Source organism: Staurois parvus, unplaced genomic scaffold (assembly GCF_062004578.1).
Source record: "Staurois parvus isolate SC_StPar_1 unplaced genomic scaffold, SC_StPar_1.0 ptg002683l, whole genome shotgun sequence".
In the NCBI taxonomy this organism is placed as follows: domain Eukaryota; kingdom Metazoa; phylum Chordata; class Amphibia; order Anura; family Ranidae; genus Staurois; species Staurois parvus.
Genome location: NW_028320479.1, coordinates 19,257 through 38,015, shown reverse-complemented (window position 1 = coordinate 38,015; position 18,759 = coordinate 19,257). Strand labels below are relative to the sequence as shown.

Here is an 18,759-nt window from a genome sequence, read left to right as displayed (position 1 = left end):
ATAACTATTCTGAAATATGTACCCCCCCCCCCATTTAAAAAAACAAAATCTTTATATTTACCTTTTTTCCCAGTTTGCTCCAGTGTGGTCATGTGATCCCGCAGGTTCGGGTCATATGATTGTGCAGCTCCGGTCTCCTGTGTCAGTAAGCGCTGGGCTGCAGAGGAGAGGAGGGAGCGCTGACAACGGCTGGGCTATGGGAGACCTTACCACTCCCAGAATTCCTAGTCCTTGTCATTTCTCTCCCCTGCAGCTGGTCGCTTACTGACACGGGATCATGGGACCAGAGGGGGCTGAGAAAAGGGTAAGTGTATGTGTGTATGTGCAGTTGTGTTGAAAATAATATCCGTGTGCTGAAAAAAGTGACTGAAGCTGCAAATTCTTCTAATCCTTTTATTTCCATCCACACAAATGCATTGGGAACACGACACATTCTATTCCAAATCACAACATGAAGAAAAATACATCAAATTTGTGTTGTTCCTCTAAAAAAATGGAAGAAAAGTGAATATTAGACGGTTCAAAAAAATGGCCGTGTTTGTATTCTTCTTTCCAAACTCCAACATTCACTATATAAACTGAGAAATGTTTGAAGGTTTTGCTTTCCTTTGAATGACTTCATGAATATTTGGTTGTAGTCGCACTGTTTCTGAGAACTGCTGTACATCTGTGTTGCATGGAGTCCCCCAACTTCTGGCCCCTGTGATCAGGTATTCCAGCCCAGGATGATTGGACCACATTCCACACTTCTTCTCTATTTCTTGGTTTGGTCTCAGAAACGGCATTTTTGACAAGTTTTCTATTGGATGAAGATCCGGGGATTGGGCGGGCCACTCCATAACGTCCATCTTGTTGGTCTGGAACCAAGATGTTGCACGTTTACTGGTGTGTTTGGGGTCGTTGTCTTGTTGGAACCCCCATTTCAAGGGCATTTCCTCTTCAGCATAAGGCAGCATGACCTCTTCAAGTATTCTGATGGATTCAAACTGATCCATGATCCCTGGTATGCGATAAATAGGCCCAAAACCGTAGTATGAGAAACATCTCCATATCATGATGCTTGCACCACCATGCTTCACGGTCTTCACAGTGTACTGTGGCTTGAATTCAGTGTTTGGGGGTCGTCTGACAAACTGTCTCCGCCCACTAGACCCAAAAAGAACAATCTTACTTCCATCAGTCCACAAAATGTTGCGTCATTTCTCTTTAGGCCAGTCAATGTGCTCTTTGGCAGATTGTAACCTCTTCAGCACGTCTTTTTCCAAACCGTGGGACTTTGCGGGGACTTCTTGCAGATAGCTTGGCTTCACATCGGCGTCTTCTAATTGTAACAGTCCTCACAGGGAACGTCACACCTTCTTTCATCTTCCTGGAGCTGATTGTTGGCTGAGTCCTCACAGGGAACGTCACACCTTCTTTCATCTTCCTGGAGCTGATTGTTGGCTGAGTCCTTACAGGGAACGTCACACCTTCTTTCATCTTCCTGGAGCTGATTGTTGGCTGAGTCCGCGCCATGTTGGCTATTCTTCTATCCATTCCAATGGTAGTTTTTCGCTTTCTTACACGTCTTTCAGGTTTTGGTTGCCATTTTAAAGCAGTTGCCATCATTTTAGCTGAGCAGCCGATCATTTTCTGCACTTCTTTATATGTTTTCCCCTCCAATCAACTTTTTAATCAAGGTACGCTGTTCTTCTGAACAATGTCTGGAACGACCCATTTTCCTCAGAATTTCAGAGAGAAATGCACTGTAACCAGCATGTCCAACATTTGCTGCCTTCCTTCCTTAAATAAGGGCAATAATTGCCACCTGTTTATCAAAGAATGAATGATGTCACTAATAGAACTCCACACGGCTATTATTGTGAACACGCCCCTTTCAATGAGTGATTCAATGACACAGAATCAGCAGCATGCATGTCATGACTGTTGGGTCTGTTGGGTTTCTATGACTCTACTACACCTGCTAGGAAATTATCTGCCATGTAGAAATATCATTTCCACCAAAAACAGGGATTGATCCGGTTAGTGATGTCTGACGGCTAGTATTTTCAACACAACTGTGTGTGTGTGTGTGTGTGTATGTATGTATGTATGTATGTATGTATATATATATATATATTAGTGTAGCACAAGGGGGAGGGGACATTTTTAAGAAGTTATAGCTAGCCAAGAATTCCACTTCAAAGGCACTTCCTGTTATAGGGTGACAACACTCTGCATCTATCTACCAGTTGCTCCTCTGTCATCACCCTATCACATGCTCTTTGGTGGATTCTATAAGTGATCATATCAATGCAGATTTTACAGGCATGGCTCCGTGTCACCATCAGGAAATCCACCCTGAGAAATGCCATGCAGCCATCACTGTAGTGTATGGAGACAGGAAGTGGGCTGTAAAGAGGCTGCAGGAGATCAGCAACACTGAGCTGGAAAAAAAGTGGAAACTGTAGTCTATTATTTATAATTCCCAGTGTCTTCACAAGCTTAAGCTGGACATTCACTATTGCAGTCTTTTTCAACCACAGTGCCTTGACAAAATGCCTAAACAATTGTATACAGACTTTTGGTCACACAAATCCACAGATTTACATTGTGCACTTACAACTTTCTAGCTGCCAAGGACATAACCAATGATAAGGACATCAGGCACCTGCACAGCATCCTATCTTACCCCTTCCCTGCCCCTCTCTCTCAGAACTGGGGCCACACTAGCTCAGTGAGAGAGAGAGAAACAATGGCATACTAGTCATTACCAGTGTGCCAAGTGCATTGGTGTGGAAGAATAAATCCCCTCCAGCATTGGGTGTACCACATGTGCAGATGTTGCTGCGATATATAAAACTGTTTAGGGTTAGGCGCTGCAAGATTGTGCAGAATTTTCAGGGTTGACAAGCGCTGCACTAGTAGATCTTTGAGTGAACATTCATCCGAAAAGTCTCATCCGTACATTCGGTGACTTGAAGAACCTCGATTGAAAGTACTTCAAAATGAGCGTTCCTGAAACTAAAGCCCGGTACTCACTGGCCGAATATCGGCTGATTCAGTAGAAACTGTCCGACATTCGGCCCATGTGTACACCCGTCTGTCTGAGAGAAGCCAGCCGAATGGGCATACAGGAAAACCAGTGTCCGATCAGCGCTCTCAGCCAATGGCTGCCACCGCTGCCCGGTGTATTCTGGTGGGGGGGGGGGGTTCCCTCTATCGGATGTTCCCCTCCCAAGCTGATGGTTGTGCCCAGCGTTACTTTTCAGACTTCTTCTAATGTAGATCTACTTGCAGATGTTTTATGTAGCGCTGGTTTGACTAAGAATGCAAACTCCAAACCCCAGAAACTGCCACTCACTTAGCAATGACTTTCCGGCTCTTGCTGTGCTCAGGTATCTCAGGACGATGGGAGGGCGTCATGGAATCCGGCCCTGGCAGTCGTCTCACAGAGGGATTTTCTGCTGTTTACTGCAATGCCAAGGACACGAGAGGAGTGGGCAAACCCGAAACAGAAGCTGCCACTTATATCCACCAGGTAAACCACCTTTGTCACCTCTACATAAGAGAAGGCCCCTATGTGGGCCGAGGCGCCAGGGGATCGGGAGCCAGTTGGAGGTGCATTTTCAGAAATTCTGTAGCAGGTTACAAAGTTCTTCTGTGGATGACGGGGGTGGGCTGAATGGTGAATGGCAGACCATATAGACACATAAGCAGAGGACACTCGGCCTGGGAGGACCAGGACTTGCTGCACCTTACGGCCAGGTTTAGTACAGGGCAAACATCATTGTATTCCCAGTCTGCCACACACAGGCTGAATCGATTCCCACGTTCAGGTGATCAAATTGTTGCAATTCACACAGATAATGGTTGGAATCTCCTTTTGAGTGGCATTGCAATGTTTTAGGTCAAATTCAACCACAATTATCTAAGACATGAACCCGTGGGTTGCAGATCGCTTTGTTCAAAATGTTTGAATAACATCAAATTGCAAAATGAGACCCAGACTGAGGAAGTAAAGTAGCTGTCATTGCTGGACTCTGCTTCTGGAAATGCTACTTTCCTGGCTGTCATGTTGAATCTGTGACTTCAGTGCCATCTCATGTTGTATGGAAACTGCAAATTTTAAAGGCTAAATCTGCCAATAGATGGATCAAAATTGTGGCTGCTTCAGCAGGAATCACATTTTCAGTCCACCTATGGCTGTTCCCAATGAGACTATTGGAAGACTTTTGTCAATAAGCATCTGGCAGCCATTCAGCTGATCAGTGTATTCTGATGGTGGAGGACCCTCTGTCAGAATCCTCCATGCTCCTCGCCCTCTGGCTGACCGAAATGGATGAACCGTCTGTGGTCAGCCTGTCATTGGCCTGGAACAAGTATGGGCATTAGCCATTGTTCAGGCTCAGACACAGAAGTGGCTTAGCAATGGCATCATCTGGCAGTCCTGCAGGTTTGGCCCCCAGTAATGGAATTCACATTGGTGAGTGGCAAGGCTCGGTTTAACTTCTTGGTCAGTCTTTTTAGCATGCTGTCAGAATCATGGCAGCGGACTAATCATAAAACTCATGAAATGTAGAGGCTTCATTAAAATCATGTTAAAAAGGAATATTTCATTTGAGGGTGGGCTGGTGAGGGAGCATGCAGTTCTCTCATTTCAGAGCATGTAACAAATGAGGTCCAAGGCTCTCGGATCCTCCCCGTCACAAGGCCTCCCGTTCCTCATGCATGGCCACTCTTGTCTTCATTCATAATCTCTTTGGCTTCCTGTTCAGGGGAAGAGGAAACATTGCTCCATATTTTCACTGTCCTACACTCTTCCCTTTGTGCATTATGTCATCGTCTGTGTATGTTTGCCTTTGGAATTGATTTTAACATTTACAACTTTTTTTTAAACTGGTTTATATCTTCACTGTTTTATACAGTCTCTCCATTTCTATAAAAGAAAATCTGCTTGACAAAGAATTTCCAGAACACAATGGGTTAGCTAAAGAGATGGCACAGAAAAGCAGCTCCTTTTTAGACACCCTTTCATTGAAACTTTGGGCAGAGTTAGTGGAGGAGCAGCTCCTCTTACTCTGCTTCTGTGTGCAAGTCTGAGCTATTGAGCTCCATAAACAATAAAAGAAGCAAACGAAGAGCATAGAAAATGCAAACAATAAGCTGGCTGAAAAAGCTAGATTTTAATATGCAGAATTTCATATTGATAAAAAACTTATTTAGGCTTGACAATAATAAAGAAAAATGTACAGAACTTTAGATTGCAGTGTTTATGCCATCTGAGTGCAATTGTGGAAATGCATCTAAATGTCCAATCCCCTTATCCCCATAGCCATGTAATAACTTTGACTACGTAGTTGATGGTAGATCTGAAGGAGATTGTACAATCAGATTGCATAATTCATGTTCAGCTTTGACAGGTTTTGGCTTTGTGTCGATTGGCATAATTCAGAGTTCATTGATGGCTGCATTTGACGTCTCATAGACTTGTGTAGCAATAAATAGCCGTTTGATGCAGAAAACGCAAGATAATAAATATAGAACAGCACTACCTGCACTTAGAACAAAACCAGCTCCCAATCCTATGTCCCTGCTAGTGTAAAAGTGCTAAAAAAAAGTGCAAAATCAGAAACGAATGACATCGAATAATATCCTCGTATAGGATATAGGGCATGAGTTCAATTTGCAAGAAATGTATATTAATACCCCATATAACTCATATACCCCATTTATATGCAATGTGCAAAATCAATAAATAAGTAATATAACTTTCAAAAATACCTTCACAAGCTGCAAATCATCTATACAAGAGACTATAAATCATAACACCCCAGAGGACTCATATATAATACACAAAATCATCATGAGTTATAAGGTCCATCATAAATGCACAGAACAGTCCAGGGGTGTGGAAATTTTTGAAAAAACTACTTGTCCATGGACTTAATCGGTGCCCCAATCTACTTGTCCAGATAGGAAAAAAAAATCAATTTTAACCAAAACAGTATTGAAATCTGAGGTGAGACTGCAGTGCAATGAGCATCGATTGGCTGCTCCTCAGGAAAGGGGCGTGTCCAGCTTATCCTTTATTCCTTTTGCTGCCAGAGCCTTTTTGCGTTATTTGCACAAGTTTAAGAATCATTTTAGGCTTGAAGATTACACAAAACCCCCAAACAGGATTTATTTTCTGAAGGCAAAGACCCTAGAGAATAAAATAGTATAGTAGTTCCAATTCTTTGTCACGTGATATTACTGCAAAGGTCTAGGAAATGCAAAATTTGCGTAAAAAAATACACTAATTAATTTTAGGGCACAAAAAAAGACCCTATTTTTTTTTGGGGGGGGGGGGGGTTAAATATAAAAGATGAGGTTCCACCATGTTTATAGATATTCAACAAGTCAAACCTTAAATTTGTGTGCAGTCGTGAAATGGCAACAAACTTCAGTACCCTTTATTTTACTTTTAAATCCCTGTATAGGTCATCAGTATAGTGTAAGGAGGAGGTGATTGCTGCTTGACGTCTCTGACTTGTATCTTCTGCTCCGGTCACAAATGGTCATCTTCTGTTTGATTTACATCTGGAGCGTTCTTTGTGTAGCAAGATTTTTGCTTAGGAGGTGTAACCACCATTTCACAATCTCCTTCTAGGTTGGTGCACTCTGGTCCTGGGCACACGTCACCTTCTCTGGGGCCACACCTGACCTTTGCCACCCGCACAGGATGTCCTCAGGGCATAGACATACGTGTCTTCCGTGTGGAGAATCAGAGGGACCTCTCGGCATGGACACGAGCGCTGGTGCAAGGTTGCCATGCAGCAGCGGAACTCACAAGAGAGGTCACCATCAGTAAGTGACGTTTTATTGTTTTTGATTCGTATTGCATTGTGTGGGGGAGCGGGGAGAAGCCGGCTACAAGTGCACCCTCTGAGGTCTAGGAGTAGAAGCCACGGGGACCCAGCTGTATGGTGGATGCATTATCTAGCATTTAACGGAAGGCACTTGTTCTGTATGTCACGGTGGGACAGTATTTTGCACCCACCATTGTACTACTGTAAAAGGGAGCTATGGCCTGTGTCCTAGGCTGTGCCTGGACCCCAAATTGATAATAAAGCTTTGCATTTCTTGACACCGTGGGCTGCTTCCCGTTACTCCAATGTCAAATGGCCAAACTTGGAGGGTAGTAGAGGTCTGACATTTGACAGTTGAATGAAAGGAGTAAAGGCAATAAGTTGTCACTTTGTTCCTTCAAAGCCAAGTTGTATGTGAATTGCTCTGTCAGTAGGGTATTATAGGATGACCAGCCAGTATTTACAACTTCAAAGACTATATAATAAAAGCTCAATACTTTATTACATCATCATTTTAACATGCTATACAGTCATGAACAAAAATCTTGCTCCCCCTGCATTTCTGTCAGATCACTAACCACTTCGCCCGGAAAATTGCTGCAATTACAAATGTTTCGGCATTCTCATGTTTCTTTTTGTTTGTGTTGGTATTTAAAAAAAAAAAAATGGAGAAACAAAAAGACAAATCTGACGCATTCCACGCAAAACTTAAAAATGTACTGGACAAAATTATTGGCACCCTTAATGTAATATTTGGTAGCAGACCCCTTGGAACAAATAAGTGAAATGAATGGCTTCCTGTAACCATCAATGAGTTTCTTCCACCTCTGTCCTGGAGTTTTGGAGCGCTCTTCTTTCGCCAACTGCTCCACGTCTCTCAGATTGGAAGGGTTCCTTTTCCAAACTGCTGTTTGGAGATCTCTCCACAGGAGTTTTATGAGATTGAGATCTGGACTCATTGCTGGCTAGACCTATGACCTCTGACACTGGAGACCCAACTTTCTGACACCGGGCCTACATTGCTCCCCAGAATTCTTTGGTGATCTTCAGATTTCATAATGCCATGCACACGGTCAAGACATCCAGTGCCTAAAGCGGCAAAGCACCCCCAAAACATTAGTGACCCCCCCCACCATGTGTGACTGGAGGGACTGTATTTTCTTTAAAGACCTCATTGCTTTTTCTGAAAATGGTAGAATGATAGGCTTTACCAAAAAGCTGCCATTTTGTTCCGTCTGTCCAAAAAACATTCTCCCAGAAAGATTTTGGCTTCCTTAGGTGAGTTTTGGCAAATTCCAATCTGGCTTTCTTTTTTTTTTTCTGTGTCTGCAGTGGGGTCATCCTGAGTCCCCTACCGTAACGTCCGTTTTCAGATGGCGACGTATAGTGCAAGGTGACACAGTTGTACCCTGTGCCTGAAGGTCAGCTTGAATTTGTCTGGAAGTTGATCAAGGTTCTTTAGCCACCATTCCAACAATCCTTTGTTGCAGTCTTTGATCAATTTTTCTCTTTCGTCCACGTCCAGGGAGATTAGCTTCAGAGCCATGGGCTGTAAACTTCTTGACAATGTTGCGCACAGTGGACACAGGAACATTAAGATCTATTATTTGTTACAGGTGAGTTTATTACAAATTGCAGCAACATCACAAACTTGGAATGCAATATTTGTTACAGTTTTAAGTAGGTGCCAATAATTTTGCCCAGTCTATTTTTAGGGTTTTGCGTGGAATGTGTCAGATTTGGCTTTTGTTTCTCCTGGCTCCCGTGGTCTGCCATGTGATCAATTACCCTAAATCAAAAGTAAAAATTAAAGAATCAAAAATAAATTGTACAACAATCTCACATGTATGTTAATAAAAGCATCAGAGTATAAAGACAGCTGACTTTGTATCAAACTCTCAGCTCTTTAATCTCTAACCCAGGGGTGTCAAACTGGTGCCCCTCCAGCTGTTGAAAAACTACAAGTCCCATCATGCCTCTGTCTTTGGGAGTCATGCTTGTATCTGTCAGTCTTGCAATGCCTCATGGGACTTGTAGTTTGGCAACAGCTGGAGGGCCGCCGGTTTGACACCCGTGCAACCCCTCAGAGGAGGACAGGTCTGGAAAACCCCTTTTATCATTCAGAGTGACTCTGTGATGTTATGGAGTCACTCACCAGTGAATATACTGACACAGGTAACGATACTCATTCCCGATATTTGTGCCAAGTACTGTAGATATGAGAGACAGAGAGAGGTATCGATCACATGCAGAGGAAGGAATGGTGAGATCTTCCCAGGCTGTGGGGAGGCATGAAGGGAACAACCACAAAAGGAGGCAGAAAGGGACCCCAACTAGGTAAAAAGAATAAATTCCCATTGTTTGTAAACTAAATGTGTCAAAAACACACTATTGTTACCACAAATAACATCACATGACAGCCACACTTCAACCTGGTTAGCGTGTCCTCGCCTTTTACAGATGACAACCTTCTGTAGGGTAACGGGGCACATAATGGTTAGCTGACCGCATGTGGATGACCTTTACTCTGAGTAAATATCTGTAAATAATACAAATCAACCTATTAATGTCATAAATGCTTTATCTCTAGTTTGGAGATATGGCCCTCTAGCAATACCCCTCTACTTGTTCCTCTACCCTGGCTGGAACAAAACACTCAGTGCTTGCAGGTATGGGGAACATATGACCATGCCCCATGTTGGTGTCTGGCCTTGCAGCCTATTGTTAGGCCTGAGCACCCTTCCCATGATGGAGTGGGTGAGGTTCCCTCTAGGCTCCAGCACTGGGGATTTTGGTGGCAGCAGATCAGGGGAGGAAGTAACAAGGGAGGGGATTATCAGGTCAGAAGTGGAGTCTTTTCACAGATGCTGTCACTTTGTGTAGAAATGGAGGCCCCAAGCACAGCCTTAGACTGGGATCCAAGGTGCTGCAGAGTGACCGAGACCAGTGCAGGTACCAGACGGTTCTGTACTTCACAACTATTAGCCCAGATTGGACTCGCTGTCCATATTTCCCGTGTGTGTGATGCATGTCGAATCCATTCACAGGCTGCACTCTGCGCGGGGAAGCCGTCTCACTCTCCATCCACTTTGATTCGGGATTCACATTGTGCCGAGGAGGCCCGTCGGGGCCCGTCATTCACAGATATCCTTTTGAAAAGCTCAGAATGTCGGCCGATGATGGAAGCAAACATCTTTACCTGGACTTTGGTGGCCCAGAAGGAGAGCTGGTGAGAGCCGTTTTCTATATACGGTAACGCAGGACTTGCAGGGAAATGTTTGTTTCCTTCACGTAAAACTGTTCAGTGAAAAACACAAAATTAGAAGAAAATTGTTATTCGCCTTACAGCCGGCTCCCAGCTGCACCCTGTAGGCAATGGTGACATCACTGGGCCTTCTCCCAGGATTCCTGGAATACAGAGGACCCTGAATCTCCAGCACTGTGCAGCAGCAGCATCTTCCCATGAGATTTGGGATCTTTGGACTTTCCAGTATCCCGGGAAAGTGCTCCTTGACATCCCTTGCCTAGGTCACTAGGTCAGCTCACCAGAGGCTGTGTCTTTTATACAGTTTTCTGCCAAAGTTGCCATGTTTGTTTGTTTTTTTTTTTTTTTGTTTTTTTTTTTGTGTTTTTTTTGAAGCAGTATTAAAATTATGTATATTGCAGATTACTTATCAGATGCAGTGGCTACATTAGTTTTTTCTTTTTTTTTTAGGCTTTTTTTTTTTCTCTCCCCTTTTTGTTTTGACCTAATCCAACCAATAACACACCTCCTGTATTATGGTGAGGTGTGTCTCCAGTCAGGAGGAAGCAGCACAGGGGGCACCTTTTGTAAATCAGCATTGTCAGTCTGGGGAGAGGGGAGTGTTAGGTTGTAATAGAACCGGACCCAGACTGCACTCGGGTATTTCCATTAGACTCCAGCTTCCCTGTCCGAACACAGATCTACGGACACCACCGCTGACCAAACAGGACGAGACAGCACCAGACTTGTATGAAAGACAGGAAATAGACTGCTTTATTTTAACATAGATACAAGATATATACACAGGGCGGGGAAATACACCCAGTAACAGGAAACACATCAACAGGCCGTCCCATCAGGGGGAAGGGCTGCCAGAAACATTATATCCCATAATAGTTTGCTCCCAAGCAAGACACACAATAGAACAATGGGATGCAACCGCATGGCAGAGAACAATGAACAACCCCCCCCACCAATATTAGAACATTTCACCCTGTACCCCTAACAGGCACAGGGTGACTTACACATAATAGGAACATGGGTAGCTGAGACAGGGGTCTCCCCACCTCTCCAAATGGGGCTGTGTTCCATGGGCCCCCCACCCAAAGTCACTGCCGTCACATAGGTGGACTATTAGATTTAGAAGGACTTGATTTGTTAATTAAAGCTGAGCTCCAGCGATCACATTTCAAACAGTTTTTTTTTCTCCTTTTGGAATAAGGGTTTTATGTAAATTTAATAAAAGCTGATAATTGTAAGCACCCTTGTAAGTGGTAAATGGTTTGTCTTACCCTCTACCTGCCACTTTTGGTGGACCACTTGGTCTTTAAAAGGGAAGTTGAAAATAGACTCTCATTAGGTGAAAAAAAAATAGCCTAAAAAACAAAAATGAATGCAGCCACCGCATCAAAGAATTGGTAATATAATATATTGGCAACATAACAAATTTAATTTTTGGGGGTTTATTATTGTGGAAGGTCTACAATGTTTTATGATGACCCTTTTTGGCCTCGTTCACATCAGTACAATGTACACCCGGGAAGGGCCGTATTTAGCCACACAGATACAAAGGTACCATGCATCCTTGTGCAGACAGTCCCATTCATGTTAGTTGGGACACAGTGCCTGCTTCTAACAAGTGCGGGTGTACAGTCCCGAATGCACACCGGTCTGTGTTCGGGGCCACGACCCTGCGCAGAGCAGCGTCTGGGTCCCAATTGACATGAATGGGTCTGTGTGCATACGTATGCATGGAACACCCGTACACTCCCGTGCACCTAAATACGGCCTGGCGCAGGTGTAGGTTGTAGTAGTCCCCTGTGAACAAGTCCTTTTACCTCTGTTGCTCCCATTTCATCTCATGTTTAAATGTAGAAATCTTGTCAGGACAGAAGTTGATGGAAAATGTCTTCAAAAAGCAGACAGAACAGAAACGTCTTTGGTAAAGTGGAGAAGGTCAGAACACCCTCAACCCATCTCTGCTGTCTTGTGCCTTCCTCCCCCGCAGACGTCCATTCCCCATACAAGGATACTGTTGGGGAATATTTCCACAATGATACAGAAACAAAACCTGAAATAAGTTCTGACTATTCTTCATTTTATTGACCTTTTTTTTTTTTTTTAATTTGCCTAAAGTTGGGTTTTAAGAGCCAAAAGGATTTTTCTTTGCACAGCAGTGACGGAACAGTTAGAAATGTCTCCAATAGAATAGATCTTCTCTGCTTCTCTCCCAGTGAAAATATTCTTCCTCACTTTTTGTCTTCCTAGCTTGTCACCTTGACAAATAGGGGGAATCTATCATATGGGGACACAGAGAGAAATAAAATCCTCATGGGGTAAAAAGCTTGTTGCATCTAGAGCTGCTTTGCTTACTTTACGCCCTGCATCGGCGCAGTCCTGTTCTCTGCCTTTGCATCATCATGTACAATGCAGGACTTTTTACCCTGCATTCTATATGGATTAGGCAAGAGTGCGCCTGTGGCCTGAGCACCTTACAGAAGAGGCTTTGCAGGACTGGTCATGCTGCTGGAGGGACCCTGTTGATCAGACTGGGGCAAATTGCAGCCTCTGAGCCATATCCAGCCCTCAATACCTCCACTATCTGCATGAGGAAGCTATAAGGAGCTCCGAGAGGCAGGCTGGCTGCAAGAACTGGAAGGAGAGAACCTAGGGAGCTGATTGGTATAGCAGGGAGCTGACTGGTGTAGCGGGGAGCTGACTGGTGTAGCGGGGAGCTGACTGGTGTAGCGGGGAGCTGACTGGTGTAGCGGGGAGCTGACTGGTGTAGCGGGGAGCTGACTGGTGTAGCGGGGAGCTGACTGGTGTAGCGGGGAGCGGACTGGTGTAGCGGGGAGCTGACTGGTGTAGCGGGGAGCTGACTGGTGTAGCGGGGAGCGGACTGGTGTAGCGGGGAGCGGACTGGTGTAGCGGGGAGCGGACTGGTGTAGCGGGGAGCGGACTGGTGTAGCGGGGAGCGGACTGGTGTAGCGGGGAGCGGACTGGTGTAGCGGGGAGCGGACTGGTGTAGCGGGGAGCTGACTGGTGTAGCAGGGAGGCTCAGTTCTGGAAAGAGAATGTTACCTTGAAGATGTCCCGATGCTCTCCTGCCATGCTACCCAGCCAGGTTCTTCCTGTGTTAGAGCCTGTGCACTGTAAACCCCGGGAGCCATGTACCTGTTCTTCACTCCAGATCTTACCGCCCCCTGACATCCCACCTGAAAGAGACCTATTTCAGGAGCAGTTGTAGCTATTATTCTCAGCACCAGATGTCTCTTTGCTATTAATATTGAGAGGAATTAAAGCGGTAGTAAACCGCATCCTCCCAAAAAAAAAATCCCCTCCAAGGTCCGGCCATCTGACTGGCTGAGCCGCGATGACATCACTCCTACACATGGGTACGGGAGTCTTGGGACACGGCACAGGGATGGCGTTCCTTCAGAGCACATTTAGGAGATATTTTACCTACAAATAATCTTTCTTATAAGCTGCCTGAAGGTCAAAATGAACAAAGTGGCTTTACTACCGCTTCACGTTCAGCCTCCACAACAATCCTCGTCTCATGTGGCCCCTTGAGAGAACCGATTGCCCCTGTTGGGGGTTGATGAGTATGTTGAATATTACACCTTATGCCTCCTAGGCAAAAATGAACACTCCATCTTGACCATGTGTGGGGAGCACCACCAGGATAGTTGTTTTTATTTGTTTTTTGCCCAGAGTTGGACGGATATTGAGCCATTCATTCAGGCTGGAACATTGTATGACTGAGATGGTCGTAGGGCTGCGGTTTACATAAATGATATTTTGGCAATGTCTCGGGGGTGTTATCTGTTACTGAGCTACAGGATCTCCATGTGTTTCCTTCTCTGTGTCCCTTTTTTGCAGGCTCTGGATCTGCACACAAGTCCGAAGCCTGTTGTTTTCCTGTTGCACACATTCCTTTCTGCTAAAGTCACACGGATGGGTCTGCTGGCCTGACCCTACGCTCACCAAACGCTCGCTTTCCATGCATGAGGCTCTTCTTTGGAATCAGTGCCTTCCAGTGACAATCAGGAACAGGGCAGGAGGCCCACTCACACCCCAACTTTTATCTGAGGAGTCCTACAGCTTCTGATAGGACCATGCAGGCGGATGCAGCAGCGTGGCCTGACCACAAGGCAATTCCAGTCGGGATCAATTCTTTACTGACGGTTGAATCTTTAAAAACATTTGACATTTTGCTTTTATCACTGTGGTTTGTGAAAAGCTAATTTTATAAAATAGATATACATATGCAAGGTAAGTGTTGGCGTAGGAGCGGCCATTTTGCCTCGGAGATAGACACAAGGTCACGTGTCCTTTTCACTACAGTGACTCCACTTTTTCCTCTGGGAATATGAAGCCATATTGTTTTCTTATGACCAAAGTGCCTTTTATGTTATTGCTGCCTTAAAAATGTGTAGTACACACAAAGCATATTTATAGAATATAAAAGTATATATAAATATATGGAGTTACAAAGACATATCAGCACAGTATCCGAATACAATACTGCGGCATTGCTAAGACTGGGACCATCACATGACTCCAGGTCGCTTTAACCAAAGAAGATTGTTTGCAGGGATTTAGGTTCTGGTTTCTGGTGAAAACCCTTTTATTTGAAGGGAAGATATATCCCATTTCTAAGCAGGTTTATATTCCATGTATTTTTCTAGCAGTGTTCAGTAAGGTATACAGCCGTGTTATTTGCACATATATTATGTATCTGCCTCTTTGCATTTATTCCTATACAGTAGCTGCAAACCATAGCTGTGACAGTGAATTGAACATGTTTCTGTTACCTAGACAGGGACAAGCAGCCATATTGGCTGAACTGCAAGCTATGCAAATTATTAGCATCCTATAGGTATGAGGTGTTTTTCCCACAATATGGCTGCCACCTCTCTTGATGTTCCGTCAGGAAACCCTTGTATTCCAGTCCCCCTTGGCAGCCATTATGGGGTTTGATTGTTACATTCCAATGCTGTCCTGACTTTCAGATGCAGTAATCTGTCTGATATCTTTTAGTAGAATTGCACTAGATTGGTCTTGGCTGACGGCTTGCGAAGGTTGGAAAGTTTGTTGGTGAATACCCTTCGGTAGAATAATGGCGCTGCACATCAGGCAACATCCAGCTAGTGAGTCTTTTTATTTTTTTTATTATTTTTCTTTGTTGTGCCCCGGCTTTTACTGTTCGCCCTCTTAGCTCCGTCTCTTCTGCACTTCCATGAACTTCTGGTTGGAGAAGACATCCTGAGCAGGCCTGAGATGTTCAGGACTACAAGCTCCATAATTCTGCCGTACAGTACTTGTGCACAAACACAGCACCATGGAATTCCCTGACTTCTTCTATGTCTTGGATGTTCCAGCAGAAAGATCTCCATTCTTATTATATTCATGACTGTCCACCTGAGAGTTCCGGTCCACCTTTGTGTGTTCCCCCTCTTCCTGCTGTTACATTCTCTATTATATAAAATATTACATCCGGGGGGGGGGGGCGGACATCATGGCCACAGTAGGTGTGCAGACCTGGGGCCACAAAGCTGAGATCTCACCAAGTCCATGAGACATATAAGAGACTGTCTGGTGGTTTAACACTCACTGGCTTGGGAGTAAGTATGCATGAGAGCCTCCATAATCAGTGGCTTGCTATGGGGGCACTTGGTGGGGGGGAGAGGTAGATGTACTGGTGGGGGACTGCAAAGTATCGGGGCTGCTCTGTGCAAAACCATTACACAGCAGGTAAGTATGACATGTTCTTAACAAATAAACCCAAAGGTTAATCCTTTACAATGGCGTTAAGTTTTGAAGCTGAACTAAGGCAGTACAGCGGTAGTAAACCGCACCTTGAGGGGGAAAAAAAATCCCTGCAAGGTAAAGTGATAATATGGTAGTATGCATCACATACCGGCACATTCTGAATGACTTACCTTTGTAACAGTGCCCCAGCGGAGCGCTGGCATCGCTGCAGAGGCTTCCATCTTCACTTAGTCTTCCTTCCAGGTTTGTGAGCTCCAGCCGTCTGACTGGCCAAGCCGTGATGACGTCACTCCCACACATGCGTGCTGTAGTCTCAGGCCACAGGTATGCCATTCCTTCAGAGCACATGCGGCGCCTGTCAAATAGAGCAAATATATCCTAAATGGTGCAAATTAGGAGATATTAAGCTTACCTGCAGGTAAGCTTACCTGTAGCTAAAAGATACAAAAGTATTTCTTGCACTTTGAAGCAAACTACGAGGTGCGTGTATATATTGTTTAGCTCTTTGAGTGCATTGCAAGATCCTGAACGGGGGAAAGTGGCAGCTTCCAGCTCTGCTGATTCTCACGCGGCCCCCCAGAGCACAGCACAATATTCTATATCTAGGCATTTGTTCCATAGGATATAGAAGAAATCCAATTCCAGGGCCTTGGCATGGATAGAGGAGTCTCCCATCAGCGATTGTATTCTGTCAGATACCCCCAACAGTGTCTGCATCTGATTTTCAGCCCGACTCCTTTGATTCTCATGTAGACGTTTGTTGCGTCTAGTGGATTTGTCCATCTCTGGTTTGAATTTTGTCTGATTCAGGTGGGATTGGCCGACATTCAAGCTGTATATGGCCAGAAATAAACTAGTAGTCACATTTGGCATTGAATAAAAAAGGTTTGGAAGCTCTCCAGCCTGGTGAAAGGAATGTGAAGGCACCTCAGGGAGGACTCTGGGCATCCAGTAGGCATCTGACAGAGGAACAGCAATTATAAAACCGTGGAATCCTTTTTAATTTTTCTCCATAGCAGTGTAAGCACCCACAAATCCTATTGCAGAGCCAGGTCCCTAATACAACTATGCACTTACTGTCGTGCCCACCTACCAACTGTCATCCTTTCAGCTTTACCACCGAATACACAAGCCGGAGCTGCATTAGGAATTTACAGATGGAGAAGCTGTAATCTGAAAGTATAAATGCCTTGTGACCAAATATATATATATATACATTTCTCTTCATGTTGAAGCTTGTTTAAAAAAAATAAATAAGCGACCGGAATGACGACTTACCTTTCTCACTGCTGTTTGCCTGCTGGGCTCTTAGATGATGAGCTGCTTATGTCACTCAATGAGAACGGCCCCCTCTAGTGGTGGCCAGCTTGTTTACACAGAAAAGCCATCATGTGACTTTGTATTTCATTTTCTGCAGGGATCAGACCGGGTTTAATAAAACTGAAGTTGTACTTTTTGTGGATTTACACCACCTGCTTAGTACACATTGTCACATTTTAATGTACTTTTTTCTTTTTTGGCTTACATCTGGAGCGGGTTTTCTTACATTGACACGTTCTGCAGCATTTCTCGGCGTACATTAATGCAGCTTATTATGTGACCTGGCCTATTGGAGACCAGTACAGCCCCACACATGGCGTGAATGGGCCCTTAGGCTGGCTTCACTTACTTGCAGTGATGCATTGTGGGTAATGCAGTCATTTTGAATGGCACTCCAGTACATGGCAATGCATCTCTATTACATCTGCCTTACAGTATGATGGTCCTTGGTTCGACTCCCAGCCATGTGCCTATCTGCATGGAGTATGCATGTTCTGTGCTTGTAATATTTCACTCCAAAGATAGGTTACATGCCTCCTGTCTAAATTGCCCCTAGTATGTATGTGGGATTGTAAGCTCCTTGGGACAGGGACTGATGTGAATGTACAGTATGTAAAGCGCTGCGGAAATTGTCAATGTAAATAAAATGTCCGTCTTCTTGGACATTTAAAGCAAAGCACATTAATTTGTGAAAAAACATGTTTATGCAACGCACTGGAAGAGTGTGAACCCGGCCTAACAGTATGTGTCAGGGAGGAGATCGATTGTACTCCAAGGGGGCAGAGGGTCAGGACGAATATACTGGGAAACCGAGGGGGCAGTCGCCTGTATTTGTACGTTAGCGTGACACTGAGCGCCGTCGCCCGTATTCGTACGTTAGGGTGACACTGAGCGCCGTCGCCCGTATTCGTACGTTAGGGTGACACTGAGCGCCGTCGCCTGTATTCGTACGTTAGCGTGACACTGAGCGCCGTCGCCTGTATTCGTACGTTAGGGTGACACTGAGCGCCGTCGCCTGTATTCGTACGTTAGCGTGACACTGAGCGCCGTCGCCCGTATTCGTACGTTAGGGTGACACTGAGCGCCGTCGCCTGTATTCGTACGTTAGGGTGACACTGAGCGCCGTCGCCTGTATTCGTACGTTAGCGTGACACTGAGCGCCGTCGCCTGTATTCGTACGTTAGGGTGACACTGAGCGCCGTCGCCCGTATTCGTACGTTAGGGTGACACTGAGCGCCGTCGCCCGTATTCGTACGTTAGGGTGACACTGAGCGCCGTCGCCCGTATTCGTACGTTAGGGTGACACTGAGCGCCGTCGCCCGTATTCGTACGTTAGGGTGACACTGAGCGCCGTCGCCCGTATTCGTACGTTAGGGTGACACTGAGCGCCGTCGCCCGTATTCGTACGTTAGGGTGACACTGAGCGCCGTCGCCCGTATTCGTACGTTAGCGTGACACTGAGCGCCGTCGCCCGTATTCGTACGTTAGCGTGACACTGAGCGCCGTCGCCCGTATTCGTACGTTAGGGTGACACTGAGCGCCGTCGCCCGTATTCGTACGTTAGGGTGACACTGAGCGCCGTCGCCCGTA

General features: G+C 45.2%; 1 protein-coding gene across 2 annotated transcripts in view; it reads left to right on the top strand.

The window, feature by feature from the left end:
* LOC149429958 (beta-2-syntrophin-like) overlaps positions 1–17,116 on the top strand; it is a 34,147-nt gene extending 17,031 nt beyond the window's left edge. Inside the window, exons 4-7 of one of the 2 annotated variants that reach the window (XM_089666312.1) lie at positions 3,378–3,520; positions 6,632–6,828; positions 9,878–10,059; positions 13,957–17,116. In XM_089666312.1, the coding sequence (XP_089522438.1) occupies positions 3,378–3,520; positions 6,632–6,828; positions 9,878–10,059; positions 13,957–14,049 (615 nt within the window). In that variant the 3' untranslated portion in view covers positions 14,050–17,116. Of the gene's footprint in view, positions 1–3,377; positions 3,521–6,631; positions 6,829–8,162; positions 8,272–9,877; positions 10,060–13,956 lie in introns of those variants that run through there. The other variant, XM_089666313.1, reaches the window with a different exon arrangement.
* The last annotated feature ends 1,643 nt before the right edge of the window (positions 17,117–18,759 follow it).